Consider the following 16,135-nt stretch of genomic DNA (forward strand, 5'->3'; position numbering starts at 1 on the left):
AGAAAGTTCAGAGTTCCCATATACTCCTGCCCCCACACATAACTTCCACCATTATCAACATCCTCCACCAGAATGGTAAATCTTTATAATCAATGAAACTACACTGATGCATGATTATCATCCACAGTCCCTAGTTTAGTTTAGGGTTCATTCTTGGTGGTATACATTCTATAGATTTTGACAAATATATGACATATATCCACCCTTACAGTATCATGTAGAATAGTTTCACTGACTTAATCTGTGGTTTAAGGGTTTAAGAAGCCCTTCAGGTAATTCTTGTGTACATTAAGATTTGAAAACCATTTCATTACAGAATTTTTAAAGCTAAGTTGAAAAAAATAGTCAAGAAATTAAGACTGTATTAAATCCTGCATCTAAACCGAAGGTATACTTGATTTATCCTATGCTTTTATTTTATTGAAGGATAATTGATTTTTATTAGTTTCAGGTATATAACATAGGCATTCAGAGTTTTATATTTTATTTAATAATGGCTATATTTGCTTGTGCTATACAATATATCTTTGATACTTAATTTACTTCATACATGATAGCTTTTATATCCTAATCCTATATATCTGCCTTGCCCCTCCCCATCACCTGTTTCCTGTTGGTAACAGCTAGTTTGTCCTCTATACCTGTGAGTCTGTTTTTTTTTAATTTAGATTTATTTATGTTTTTTTTTTGGTTCCACATATAAGAGGTAACATAGAGTATTTGTCTTTCTCTCTTTGACTTTAATTGTATATATTTATACCAGCATCCTTTTTATCCATTCATCTTTGATGGACACTTCCATATCTTGGCTATTGAAGCAATGCTGCTATGAACATTTAGGAAGATGTATCTTTTTGAATTCGTGTTCTTAGTCATTTGAGTAACTCCCATAGTGTTTTCTGTAGTGGTTGCACCAACTTAAAGCACCAGCAACAGTATACTTGGGTCCTTTTTTCTCCACATCCTTAAGAACATTTGTTATTTGTAGACTTTTTGATGATAGCCATTCTGACAGATGTGAGGTTTATCTGTTTATGGTTTTGATTTGCATGGTCTTGATAATTAGCAATGTTAAGCATCATTTCATGTCTTACAGTTTCACGGATGGTTTCTTTTGCTGTGCAAAACTTCTTAAGTTTAATTAGGTCCCATTTGTTTATTTTTGCTTTTGTTTCTTCTCTTTTGGTGACAGATCCAAAAAACAATGCAATGATTTATGTCCTGCATATTTTCCTCCAAAAGTTTTATAGTATTTGATCTTACATTTAGGTCCTTAATTCTTCTTGGTTTAGTTTTGTATATGGTGTTACAGAATGTTCAATTTAATATTTCACATGTAGCTGTTTTGGGCAGCTATATAAAATTGAATTTTATTGAGGTATTATTTTCATAGAATTAATCCCATTTAGGTATATAGTTTGAGAGTTTGACCAGTATTCAACTTAGGGACTTCCTTCATAGCTCAGTGGTAGAGAACCTGCCTGCAATACAATGAGTTCAGTCCCTGAGTCAGGAAGATCCCCGGGACAAGGAAATGGCAACCCACTCCAGTATTCTTTCCTGGAGAATCCCAGGGACAGAGGAGCCTGGCGGGCTGCTGTCTGTGGGGTCACACAGAGTTGGACACGACTGAAGCGACTTAGCAGCAGCAGCCAGTTTTCTTGCCTGGGAAATCCCATGAACAGAGGAGCCCGGTGGGCTACAGTTCATGGGGTCATAAAAGAGTCAGACAAGATTTAGTGACTAAACAACAAAAACAACTAAACCTCCCACTTGATATTTTATAATCTCTACCACCAACCCCCCAGCCCATGTCAACTAGTAACCTGATTTACATCCCTAGTCTTTTGTCTTTTCTGGGATATCATATATATGGTATTATACAAAATAAAGCTTTTTTTGTGACTACATAGTATAAGACATTAGAAATCCACCCATATTGTTACATATTTCAGACTTTATTTAAAACATGGCTTACTCTTTTTTAGCATTCCACTTCATGGATGTACGATAATTTGTTTACTATTCACCACTTAAGGAACATGTAGGTTATTTCCAGCTTTTGACTATTATGGATAAAAATACTATAAGCATTTATGTATATATTATCATTTCTCTTGCATGAATACCTACAAAGAATTTCTGTCTAATTTATTTTATAAGAAACTATCAACCAGTTTCCCAAAATGACTATAGCATTTTGCATACTCACTAACCTGTTTTTCAAATATCATTTCATGTAACTGTGATAATCTATCTGCATGTATTCTTTTTAATCCTGCTGAAGAATCAGAACCTGTAATCTTAGACGTAGAAAGACAAATAATTGAGGTCCTAATGTTAGAATGTTTGAAATTGGGTCTGCTCTGGAAAAATAGGAATGCTTAATCAGATATCTGTGGCTCACCAGAATGTATTCCAAACAGTAGACAAACATTTCTGCTGGGAGATATGTATTTCTTACAACACTTTTTTTGGTAATAGTCCTCGTAAAAAGCACTGTCCTAATAAGCACTGTTTATTATCTTAACAAACACTGTTCACCTTAACTTCTTAGCATTCTAGCTACTTCCCTCACCTCCTAAAACATTTGCTTGCTACCTCCCCTTTATATTCAATATATAATCTAGATGTAAACTTGACTGTCAACTGAAACTCATGTCTATTTAATCTTTAACAATTTATAAAATTAAAAATAAGTAGTAAAACTGAGCAATACATAATCTGCAGGTATATGTATAGATGTGCCTCAGTTCAGTTCAGTCGCTCAGTTGTGTCTGACTCTTTGTGACCCCATGGACTGCAGCCTGCCAGGCTTCCCTGTCCATCACCAATTCCCAGAGCTTGCTTAAACTCATGTCCATTGAGTCAGTGATAACATCCAACCATCTCATCCTCTGTCATCCCCTTTTCCCCCATCTTAAATCTTTCCCAGCATCAGGGTCTTTTCCATTGAGTCAGTGCTTCCCATTAGGTGGCCAAAGTATTGGAGCTTCAGCTTTAGCATCAGTCCTTCCAATGAATATTCAGGACTGATTTCCTTTAGGACTGGCTGGCTTGATCTCCTTGCAGTCCAGGGGACTCTTAAGAGTCTTCTCCAACACCACAGTTGAAAAGTATCAGTTCTTCCGGGCTCAGCTTTCCTTATAGTCCAACTCTCACATCTATACATGACTACTGGAAAAACATTAGCTTTGACTAGAGGGACTTTATTGGCAAAGTAATGTCTCTGCTTTTTTTTTTTTTTTTTTAAATTTTTTTATTAGTTGGAGGCTAATTACTTCACAACATTTCAGTGGGTTTTGTCATACATTGATATGAATCAGCCATAGATTTACACTTATTCCCCATCCCGATCCCCCCTCCCACCTCCCTCTCCACCCGATTCCTCTGGGTCTTCCCAGTGTTCCAGGCCCGAGCACTTGTCTCATGCATCCCACCTGGGCTGGTGATCTGTTTCACCATAGATAGTATACATGCTGTTCTTTTGAAACATCCCACCCTCACCTTCTCCGACAGAGTTCAAAAGTCTGTTCTGTATTTCTGTGTCTCTTTTTCTGTTTTGCATATAGGGTTATCGTTACCATCTTTCTAAATTCCATATATATGTGTTAGTATGCTGTAATGTTCTTTATCTTTCTGGCTTACTTCACTCTGTATAAGGGGCTCCAGTTTCATCCATCTCATTAGGACTGGTTCAAATGAATTCTTTTTGACGGCTGAGTAATATTCCATGGTGTATATGTACCACAGCTTCCTTATCCATTCATCTGCTGATGGGCATCTAGGTTGCTTCCATGTCTTGGCTATTATAAACAGTGCTGCGATGAACATTGGGGTGCACGTGTTTCTTTCAGATCTGGTTTCCTCAGTGTGTATGCCCAGGAGTGGGATTGCTGGGTCATATGGCGGTTCTATTTCCGGTTTTTTAAGGAATCTCCACACTGTTTTCCATAGTGGCTGTACTAGTTTGCATTCCCACCAACAGTGTAGGAGGGTTCCCTTTTCTCCACACCCTCTCCAGCATTTATTGCTTGTAGACTTTTGGATAGCAGCCATCCTGACTGGCGTGTAATGGTACCTCATTGTGGTTTTGATTTGCATTTCTCTAATAATGAGTGATGTTGAGCACCTTTTCATGTGTTTGTTAGCCATCTGTATGTCTTCTTTGGAGAAATGTCTGTTTAGTTCTCTGGCCCATTTTTTGATTGGGTCATTTATTTTTCTGGAATTGAGCTGCAGGAGTTGCTTGTATATTTTTGAGATTAATCCTTTGTCTGTTTCTTCATTTGCTATTATTTTCTCCCAATCTGAGGGCTGTCTTTTCACCTTACTTATAGTTTCCTTTGTAGTGCAAAAGCTTTTAAGTTTCATTAGATCCCATTTGTTCAGTTTTGCTTTTATTTCCAATATTCTGGGAGGTGGGTCATAGAGGATCTTGCTGTGATTTATGTCGGAGAGTGTTTTGCCTATGTTCTCCTCTAGGAGTTTTATAGTTTCTGGTCTTACATTTAGATCTTTAATCCATTTTGAGTTTATTTTTGTGTATGGTGTTAGAAAGTGTTCTAGTTTCATTCTTTTGCAAGTGGTTGACCAGTTTTCCCAGCACCACTTGTTAAAGAGGTTGTCTTTTTTCCATTGTATATCCTTGCCTCCTTTGTCAAAGATAAGGTGTCCATAGGTTCGTGGATTTATCTCTGGGCTTTCTATTCTGTTCCATTGGTCTATATTTCTGTCTTTGTGCCAGTACCATACTGTCTTGATGACTGTGGCTTTGTAGTAGAGTCTGAAGTCAGGCAGGTTGATTCCTCCAGTTCCATTCTTCTTTCTCAAGATTACTTTGGCTATTCGAGGTTTTTTGTATTTCCATACAAATTGTGAAATTCTTTGGTCTAGTTCTGTGAAAAATACCGTTGGTAGCTTGATAGGGATTGCATTGAATCTATAGATTGCTTTGGGTAGAATAGCCATTTTGACAATATTGATTCTTCCAATCGCTGTCTAGTTTGGTTATAGCTTTTCTTCCAGGGAGCAAGTATCTTTTAATTTCATGGCTGCAATCATATTCTGCAGTGATTTTGGAGCCCCAAAAATGAAGTCTTTCACTGTTTTCCATTGTTTCCCCATCTATTTGCCATGAAGTGATGGGGCCGGATGCCACTATCTTAGTTTTTTTTAATGTTGAGTTTTAAGCCAACTTTTTCACTATTCTCAAGAGTTTCTTCTTCACTTTCTGCCATAAGGTTGGTGTCATCTGCGTACCTGAGGTTATTGATATTTCTCCATGTAGTCTTGATTCCAGCTTGTGCTTCATCCAGCCTTGCATTTTGCATGATGTACTCTGCATATAAGTTAAATAAGCAGAGTGACAATATATAGCCTGGACATATTCCTTTCCCAATTTGGAATCAGTCCATTGTTTCATGTCCACTTCTAACTGTTACTTCTTGACCTGCATTACAGGTTTCTCAGAAGGCAGGTAAGGTGGTCTGTTATTCCCGTCTCTTGAAGATTTTTCCACAGTTTGTTGTGATCCACATAGTCAAAGGCTTTGGTGTAGTCAGTAGAGCAGAGGTAGATATTTTTCTGGAATTTTCTTGCTTTCTTGATGATCCAACAGATGTTGGCAATTTGATCTCTGGCTCCTCTGCCTTTTCTAAATCCAGCTTAAACATCTGGAATTTTATGGATCGTGTTATGTTGAAGCCTGGCTTGGAGAATTTTGACCATTGCTTTGATAGTGTGTGAGATGAGTACAATTGTGTGGTAGGTTGAACAGTATTTCACATTGCCTTTCTTTGGGATTGGAATGAAAACTGATGTTTTCCAGTCCTGTGGCCATTGCTGAGTTTTCCAAATTTGCAGGCATTATTGAGTGCAGCACTTTTACAGCATCATCTTTTAGAATTTGAAATAGCTCAACCGGAATTCCATCACCTTCACTAGCTTTTTTCATAGTGATGCTTCCTAAGGCTCACTTGACTTCACATTCCAGGATGTCTGGCTCTATGTGGGTGATGACACCATCATGGTTACCTGGGTTATGAAGATCTTTTTTGTATAGTTCTTTGTGTATTCTTGCCACCTCTTCTTAATATCTTCTGCTTCTGTTAGGTCCACACCATTTCCGTCCCTTATTGTGTCCATCTTTGCATGAAGCATTCCCTTGGTATCTCTAATTTTCATAAAGAGATCTCTAGTCTTTCCCCTTCTATTGTTTTCCTCTATTTCTTTACATTGATCCCTGAGGAAGGCTTTCTTATCTGTCCTTTATATTCTTTGGAACTCTGCATTCAAATGGGTATATCTTTCCTTTTTTCCTTTGCCTTTAGCTTCTCTTCTTTTCTCAGCTGTTTGTAAGCCTTCCTCAGACAACCATTTTGCCTTTTTGCATTTCTTTTTCTTGGGGATGGTCTTGATCTCTGCCTCCTGTACAGTGTCATACATCTCCGTCCATAATTCTTCAGGCACTCTGTCTATCAGATCTAAACCCTTGAATCTAGTTCTCAGTTTCACTGTATAACCATAAAGGATTTAATTTAGGTCATACCTGAATGGTCTAGTGGTTTTCCCTACTTTCTTCAATTTAAGTCTGAATTTGGCAATAAGGAGTTCATGTACCACAGTCAGCTCCTGGTCTTGTTTTTGCTGACTTTATAGTGCTTCCATCTTTGACTGCAAAGAATATAATCAATCTGATTTCAGTATTGACCATCTGGTGATGTCCATGTGTAGAGTCTTCTCTTGTGTTGTTGGAAGAGGGTGTTTGCTATGACCAGTGCGTTTTCTTGGCAAAACTATTTGCCTTTGCCCTGCTTCGTTTTGTACTCCAAGGCCAAATTTGCCTGTTACTCCAGGTATCTCTTGACTTCCTACTTTTGCATTCTAGTTCCCTATAATGAAAAGGATATCTTTTTTGCATGTTAGTTCTAGAAGGTCTTGTAGGTCTTCATAGAACTGTTCAGCTTCTTCAGCGTTACTGATTAGGGCATAGACTTGTATTACTGTATTATTGAATGGTTTGCCTTGGAAATCAACAGAGATTTCTGTCATTTTTGAGATTGCATCCAAGAACTGCATTTTTTACTCTTTTGTTGACTGTGAAAGCTATTCCATTTCTTCTAAGGAATTCTTGCCCACAGTAATAGATATAATGGTCATCTGAGTTAAATTTGCCTATTCCTATCCATTTTAGTTCACTGATTCTGAAAATGTTAATGTTCACTCTTGCCACCTCCTGTTTGACCACTTCCAATTTACCTTGATTCATGGACCTAACATTCCAGGTTTCTATGTAATATTGTTCTTAGAGAATCGGACTTTTTACTTCCATCACCAGTCACATCACAACTGGGTGTTGTTTTGCTTTGGGTCTGTCTCTTCATCCTTTCTGGAGTTATTTCTCCACTGATCTCCAGTAGCATATTGGGCAAATACCAACCTGGGAGTTCATCTTGCAGTGGGTATGTCTAGGTGACTCATTCTGTGTGTGTGAATTTTGTGGGGGAGGGTTGAAGAGAGGAACAATAAGCCACTTTCTTTAAATATTACCTTTTAAACAGTACACTTCTTTAAACAGGTTTCAGTTTTTACTTCCTGCCTAGAATAGCTGGATGTCTGACTCTCAAAGCAGAGATTAAGCTTTTCTTTTTCACTTCTAGACTAGTTGAACTCTTTTTTTGTTTGGCTGCAAAGTTCATTCTTGCGCAGTTAAAGAAATTTTAATCTTGGCATTTGAAAATGTAGATGAAATTAAGTCTCTAATTCATGTTTTTATTCTTACAGTCAAAAAAAGTTCAATCCCAGCTGAAAGAGCTTCGTTATGGGAAGAAGGATTTATTATTTAAGGTAAGCAACTTTCTTCCTACTTCCTCCAGCTGGCTGGTTCAATACCTAGACTATCTATAATACTATTTAGCTTAAATTTAATTTCCAGGTTTTCACAGGAATTAGAGTTATATTTGACTGAATTAAAGGTTCTTTCATTTTACTGCCTACTTAATTAATGGAGATAAATACAGATATGGTTTCCTGGGTACATTCTTAATCAAAGGCAGACTTCATTTCAAGGTGTTTAAAGTCTTTTTGTAAACTTCAATTACTTTAATTCAACATTGAGGAATACTGCCTTTCAGAATGCTTACATTACAGTGAGCATATATTGAACAATTTTTGAGAGATCAAGTTCACTGGTGACCTACATTCTTGACTTTCAGAGATCCCTGCATTAGTCTTTTTATTATAATCTTCATATTTAATCATGGTTGATTGATTTTCATTATTTATACTTTCCTTTACAAGACTGTAGGTAGACATCTATCACAAACTATGGTTATGGTTAACTGACTAATGGCCTCACAAATATATCCACTTGCTAATCCCTAGAACCCGTGAATGTGATATTTTATGTCAAAAGAGACTTTGCAGATGTCATTAAGTTAAGGATCTTGAGGTGGGAAGATTATCCTAAGTTATCTAGGTGTATCCTGAATATATTGCACAAGTGTTTAATAAGAGTAATACAGGATGGCTTAAGTGAAAAAAAAAAAAAAAGATTATGTAACCTTTGGAGAAGTTGGAGGAGGAAAGACAATACAAAGGATTTTCCCACATAGCCTCTGGGATAAACAGCCCTTCCAACACTTTGATGTTGCTCGGTAAAATTCATTTCAAACTTCTGACTTTCCAAACCCTTAAGAGAATAAGTTGTGTTGTTTAAGTCACTGAGATCAAAGTAGTTTGTTATAGCAGCAAGAAGAAACTAATACAGATACTTCTTTTATCTCCCTTGAGCAAAGAAGCTGAGCCTTTAATTGTGCTTGTGGTACACCTGCATTCCCAAAAGCAGTAGAGTAATAGAATATTAGGCTTTTAGTATTAGGAATAATACTTTGTTTAATAAGTAAGTGTAAATTAATTTGTGTGTAATATCTGTTTTTCGAAAATGTTTCCACTACAGTGATCCTCCCAATCTACCTTCAGGTTTAATTTGAGATGATTCTTCATGTTATTTAATGTTTGGAAAATTCTTTAGTTTTTCTGTTGAAAACAGTAAAAAATAACTTCTCGCTTTTCTCTGACACATTTACTTTTGGATTAGAGTCATGCAAAGGTGTTCCTATCATGAGAACCAATATTTATTAAGTTCTTATTCCATGCAAGTCATGAATCTGGAAATATTTTACCATTTAGTCGTTCATAAACATGTTTCCTGTCATTCCTTTAACCTCTTTTATAACAAAATCTTCTTTAGCACACCAAGGAAAACGTGAATTAACTCTCATTAATGCTCTCTGACTCTCAGCCCTCTGCTCATTGTATGTGATCGATAAAAGTAGAAAATCCAAGGTATTAATGTTTTCCTGCGTACCTTCAATCTTTCATACTGTGACTCATGCTCAGGGTATCTTGACTGTTACATTCAGCTCGGCTTTAGCTTTTTGCAGTCATCAACAACAAATAATTGAAATTGGAAAAAAACAAAAAAAAACTGTGTGTGCATATTCACATTTGCAAAGAAATGTCTAGTTCTTTGATTTGCTCAACATAATAAGATTAGGAATGTAATAAAAGAATCCCAAGCTCCCTAGAGCTGGTAAGTTTGGGGTATTAGGCTAGATTTATGTAAAGATAGAAAATCATATGAGGCTTTTTAAATTTTTTGAATAATAGAAAAGTTGTGAGAAAAGAATAAGGAGATCCAATAATTTTCCATGATTTACTTCTTAGTTGTATGACAGCTCTTTGGGCTTCCCTGGTAACTCAGACGGTAAAGAATCTGACTACAATGCAGGAGACCCAGGCTCAATCCCTGGGTCAGAGAGACTCCCTGGAGAAGGGAATGGCTACCCACTCCAGTATTCTTGCCTGGAGAACTCCATGGACAGAGGAGCCTGGCAGGTTACAGTCCATAGGGTTGCACAGTCAGGCATGACTGAGTGACTAACAATTGCACTTTTTTCAAATATAGATTAGTAATTTATCAACTTTCATAAATTACCCAAATCAGGATTTGTTGAAAATGTGAGACATTATTTGTAGGCCTTGTTATTTTATGTTAATTTGAGAATAACACTTATATATGAAATCAAGTGAATTGCATATGAGTAGACCATGAAGTTGCATAAATTAGAATGTCATCCCATATTCTCTTCCCAAACAATTTAATCTCTAGATTTTTATTACACCCAATAGCAGGAGGTCTAGAAGCATGGCCATTTTTTAGCTAAACTAACTTATTTTGTAGCTAAACTATGTCAGCAAGGACCCAGAATTGTTTGTCTGTATTTCAGACTTTTTCATATCATGATGACTGACTTGTTCTAAACTTTAATTCCTCATTGTACAATAATAGTATCTAAAGATCTATGTAACTGTGTACAGAGTCAAAGACAAGGATGTGGGGGAAACGTTTGTCCCTAAGTGTCATAATTTTTATAAAGGAAGTACATTTTTAAGAAGTCTCCCCAAACTTGAGGGTGCATCTATGTATAAAAGTGAGACTTCAGTGTTTTCAACTTCTACTGTGAAAAGTTGCTTCTTTAAGAAGTAAAGAAACCTAATTGTTAATAGAGAACCACCCTGACAATTTCTGCTATAATGTACTCATTCACTTATCTTGAGACAGCTTACATTTATATCATCTTATTTGCTTACTTTTAAATCACCAGTGCACATTTTAGGTATTGTATAAACATGTTAATTGAATGAATGAAAACACACATACATATGTACATGCACACGAGTATAGAGGCCAGGGCAGTAGATAGTAGAAATTTTGTGACCAGAATCTATCCATGCACTTATTCAAATGAGTCCACAAAATATTTTTGGTAATAACTTGCTGAATCTTGAGATAAGTAGTAGAATATTTTATTTTCCTGAAAGTAGTTTCCTGAGCATCTATTCAATTTTGAACAGATTTGATGGTTTTTAGTGAAGATAATATTTGAAGGAGCAGTGCTTACCACTAAAGCACATGAGTTTTACCTTAAAAATAATGGAATGTGTTGACAGTTGCAAGGCAGGTTGATAAATTCAGTGTCATTATTAATGTTTGAGAGCTGGCTTTTGATTGAGGAAGGCAGCCAGTAGCAGTAAACATTCTATATTAAGGAAAGAAGTGAGGATCTGCAGCTTATTTGCCCAGGACATGAGTACTTTTTATCCTCCTTAATTCAATTTGGAGTTGATATTCTCTGGAATACCTACGCTCCATTGTGCTATTCTGTTTTATTTTTACATATACCTATTTTTTAAATTTCGATAGTATTATTTTCTCATTATAGAAAAATTTCAAAACATGTCCTAATGTATAAGGCCAAACAAATAAAAACCCAAAACACTTAAAACCCATCACTTGGAACATATTCAATATTTTGAAATATTTTTTAAATAAATAAATATTATTTTAAGAAATAATTTTTTTAAAGTAGCCCAAATCAAAGGTGCTGTGTCATTTTATTTTATATTCAATTTCTATACGTACTATAAGGTTTATAAAATATTTAACAATTTTTTTTCACTTTTTCTACTTATTATTCATATCCTATATTCTTTTTGTATCACTATTTAGTTCCTTTTGTATTAGGCATATCTGCTTTATGATTAATATATGTATATTTTAATAATAATAGATTATATACATCCTGCTTTTTTACATAATTTATAAAGGTATCTTTTATTTACAAAATAGAAATAGACTCACAGACTTACAGAACACACTTAAGGTTACAGGGTGGAGGAGAAGGAGGGAGGGAAGAGACAGGGAGTTTGGAATTGACATGCACAGGCTGCTATATTTCAAATGGATAGCCAACAAGGACCTTCTGATGGTTATAGCACAGGGAACTCTGCTCAATATTATTTAACAACCTAAATGGGAAAAGAATTTGAAAAGCAGTAGATACATGTATATGTATAACTGAATCACTTTGATGTATACCCGAAACTAACACAACATTGTTAATCAACTATATGCCAACATAAAATGAAAAGTTTTAAAACTCTGTATTATGACAAAAAATGTGTCTTACAATTTTAATTTATGCTTTGATGAAGAATATTTTCTTATTTTTAACTTGTATAGTTTTTATTGAACATGTATCCAACTATAAAGTAATTCACTAAAGTTATTAAAAAATTTTAATGTTATTGATACCTGATACACATTATTTTTGGATTTGGATTTTTAACTTGAATGGAGGATAGTTGACAAAAATAATCACATATATTTAAAGGATACAGCATGATGATTTGATACACATATAGAGTGTGGGATGATTATCAAAATTAAAATAACTAACGTCCCTCACCTGATATAGTTAACTGTTTTTCCGTGTGTATAAGGGAATGATTTAGATTTACTCTCAGCAGTTCTGAATGATGTAATACCCCATTGTTAACCATAGTTCCATATCCCATCAGTGTATTAAGAAAAAAAAATGTGTTTAATTAAGGCTTTTTTAGACATATCCAGAGAACTGGGCATTCTCATTAAGGAAACAAGAATAAATGAAAGAGGCTTCTGGTGGCACAGACAGTAAAGAATCTGCCTGTAATGCAAGAGACTCAGGTCTGATCCATGGGTCGGGAAGATCTCCTGGGGAAGGGAATGCCTGCCCACTCCAGTATTCTTGCCTGGAGAATCCCATGGACACAGGAGCCTGGTGGGCTACAGTCCCTGGGTTCGCAAAGAGCTGAACACAACTGAATGACTTAACACTTCAGTAAATATATTGGTCTGCTGAGGCTGACATAAAGTACCATGGACCCAGTGGCTTAAGATTAGAAATGTATTTTCTCACAGTCTAAAGGCTAGAAAATCTGGGATAAGTCTGACATGTTTCTGTTAGAAACCTGTGTCCTCACATGGAAGAGAGCTAACGAGCTCTCTATGTCTCTCCTTACAAGGACACTAGTCCTACAATATCAGGGTCCCACTCATATGACCTCATTTAACCTTAATGACCTCCTCATAGGTCCAGTCTTATATATATATAGTCACATTGAGGGGTAGGCTTTCAACATACGAGTTTAGGGGAGACAGTTCCGTTCATTGCAGTAATTAAGTAATACATACAATAAAGCAGTAACAAACCTTGAGAAATTATAAAATGAATATTACTGTTTTAATTTGCCATAAAAATGATTGCTGGGCAATTTAAACATTTACTTTGAAATGTAATCCATTTCATTTCATTTATCAATACTTATGTTTTGTTGTTGTCATTTTGGTCATTTCAAAACAATTTACATTAATGTTCCCTCAGTTCAGCTCAGTCGCTCAGTCGTGTCCGACTCTTTGCGACTCCATGGACTGCAGCACGCCAGGCCTCCCTGTCCATCACCAACTCTCAGAGTTTACCCAAACCCATGTCCATTGAGTCAGTGATGCCATCCAACTATCTCTTCCTCTGTCATCCCCTTCTCCTCCTGCCCCCAATCCCTCCCAGCATTAGGGTCTTTTCAAATGAGTCAGTTCTTTGCATCAGGTGGCCAAAGTATTGGAATTTCAGTTTCAACATCAGTCCTTCCAATGAACACCCAGGACTGATCTCCTTTAGGATGGACTGGTTGGATCTCCTTGCAGCCCAAGGGACTCTCAAGAGTCTTCTCCAACACCACAGTTCAAAAGCATCTATTCTTTGGTGCTCAGCTTTCTTTATAGTCCAACTCTCACATCCATACACAACTCCTGGAAAAACCATAGCCTTGACTAGACGGACCTTTGTTAATAAAGTAATGCCTCTGCTCCCTAATCACCAAAAATTTAAATTTTCAACTTTCCTATTGAGACAGGGAATAGAGACTGAGTTTTGATACTAGATTTTCAAAAAGAGGTATTGCTGCATTAATTGGGAATCATCTCTGAACTATTTATTTTAGCTCTAATTACATGAAACTAGTGATTTTCATGTTCTGTAGGTTAAGGGTTAGATACAGTCTGGGTGGGAAGATTTTTGAACATTTATTTTGGCCAAGACAAGCTTCCTGAAATGACTTTCCCTGTATGGAGAGTGATATATTTATGTCTTTGTTAAAGGTTCTGTTCAGTATGTCATATTGCTAATATTTAGTCTCTTTAAATCATAAGCATCATGTCAATCCTAATATTCTGTTATTAGTATGAGAAAATAATACGTGATATGTTGTTGGTGAGCATGTCCAAAGAATATATTTCTGTAAAATTTTATTGCTTCCATTTAGATTTATAACTTTGTATCTGTAGAATTAGAAAATATCTAGAAATGATAACAACTGATATATATCGAACACTAAACATAAACTTGTAAGATATTTTGCTGTGTCCTTTATATGCATTATCTCATTTACTTCTCAAAACAACTTAGGTATATATGTATGATACATTGAGTATTGTGTATATATATATATATTACATATATAGCACATGTATATGTACATATATATGTACACACATTTATAATGTATATATAATGTGTATATTAAGGGGGACATGTGTGTGTGTGTATGTAAGTGAGGCCTAAAAAAGTTAATGGTCCAAGGTCATCAATAGTAGTTATTGTATCTAACTGAGAAAGGATTTACATCTACTGGATACATTCATCTTCAGGGTCTGTGTCTAATCCTCTTCCCTGCTTGCTTTTTTCATCTGTCTTTCTCTTACTTTCTGTAGTCTCCCTGGTGACTGACTCTTCATTTTGTCTTGTCTCCCTCTTCATTCTCTAAACTCCTGATCATCTTTCTCCTGCTTACTAGTTGTATCACATCGCTTTATCCTCTGGTACTCGCAAAGTCTTTGTTGATGTCCTGAACTTCATATGGAAAGACTTTTATGGTCCCAGTATACATCTTTTTCACCACATTCCTATCTTCTGAGGCATTCTATTTGGATGCATCTAACTGTTTAATGAAAGGAACTATGAAATATTAGATCTCCAGTGAGGGATGCTAGGTTTGTGACTATTTCTATTAGTTACTGAATAAAAATTACTTAATAAAATCTTCTGCTATTCAGTGTTTGAAATAAAATAGTGAATAAATTACTGCCTACATGGAGTTTATGGCTTATCGATAAAAATAATGCCTTACATATAGTTAGCATTTTATACTGTACCCAGTGCTGTCCATTATTTCATTTGATCCTCTCTGCAATCTCTACTAAACAGAGAAGTTGTAGGACCCATTCTACTCTGAGGATATGCAGGCCCTAAGAAGTTTGACAGTTATTCCAGGCTACCAAAATGTTTATTTGCAAAGCCAATTTATTAACTCATTGAAACCATCACTATTTTATTTATTTAAAATTGAACTGACTTGGTAGAGTTTCTTGGCTTAGGTGTATTTGACAAAAAATTATAGTTATTCCTTTGATAACTGTTTCTGTAGCATAGGTGTCCTATTGTATCAAAACTCTGACAATTATTCTGCCATATTTGGTGATAGACTGGATACAATCATTCCTTCTGAAACTCAGACATCAAAATGGCCTTTTTTTCCCATTGGTGTTTTCTCTAGAAACCAGATGTGTTCATCTCTGTGTCTGTTTCTGAAAAAGGAATATTGCCACATGACTTCCCAAGTAAGGATCCACCAAGTGTCAGATTAATTTTCTGATGATTCAAGTCACCTATAAGGGAATTTTGTGAAACAATTGCCCCTTAATTTTTAAACCCTTGTGTAATTTAAGATCAACTTTTGTCCATCTGTCTCTTATCAACTTACATCCATGTGTTAAAGCGTTTTGTAATGAGCAAAAACATTTTCAGTGCCACTCATTTGTTATATGGCAGTGTATCTCCAGTTAAATGACTTTTGGCCCTAAATATGCTAGAGGAGTTAGTGATTTTATTTTCTTACATGATTTGAAAATTAAAGTTTTTTTGTTTTAAACTTTATTTGCGGCACATTCATTCGTGCCTCAAAATAAGTCTGTGATCACTCAGGGTATGTGATACTGTCTCCTTATTCATGTATCAGAAAAAACAAGACCAAGAGAAGGTAAAAGACTTGTCTGAAATAACAGAACTAGTAAGTGGCAGAGTGTTATTCTAATCTAAGCCCTGTGACTCCACTATGTCACATGTTTCACAGTTATATTTCTAGTTTGATTCTTAGGGGGATTTATAGATTATAGTTTTCAGAAATGTTTTCT

At 35.6% G+C, this 16,135-nt stretch overlaps 1 protein-coding gene across 3 annotated transcripts in view; it reads left to right on the top strand.

Annotated features, from left to right (window-relative positions):
• Positions 1 to 16,135, top strand: part of LUZP2 (leucine zipper protein 2) — a 476,756-nt gene that overhangs the window by 354,405 nt on the left and 106,216 nt on the right. For all 3 annotated transcript variants that reach the window (XM_043875294.1, XM_043875276.1, XM_043875284.1), the window contains exon 7: positions 7,786 to 7,848. In XM_043875294.1, the coding sequence (XP_043731229.1) occupies positions 7,786 to 7,848 (63 nt within the window). The remainder of the gene's footprint in view (positions 1 to 7,785; positions 7,849 to 16,135) is intronic.

The sequence above is a fragment of the Cervus elaphus genome, chromosome 2 (assembly GCF_910594005.1).
Source record: "Cervus elaphus chromosome 2, mCerEla1.1, whole genome shotgun sequence".
Taxonomy (NCBI): Eukaryota; Metazoa; Chordata; class Mammalia; order Artiodactyla; family Cervidae; genus Cervus; species Cervus elaphus.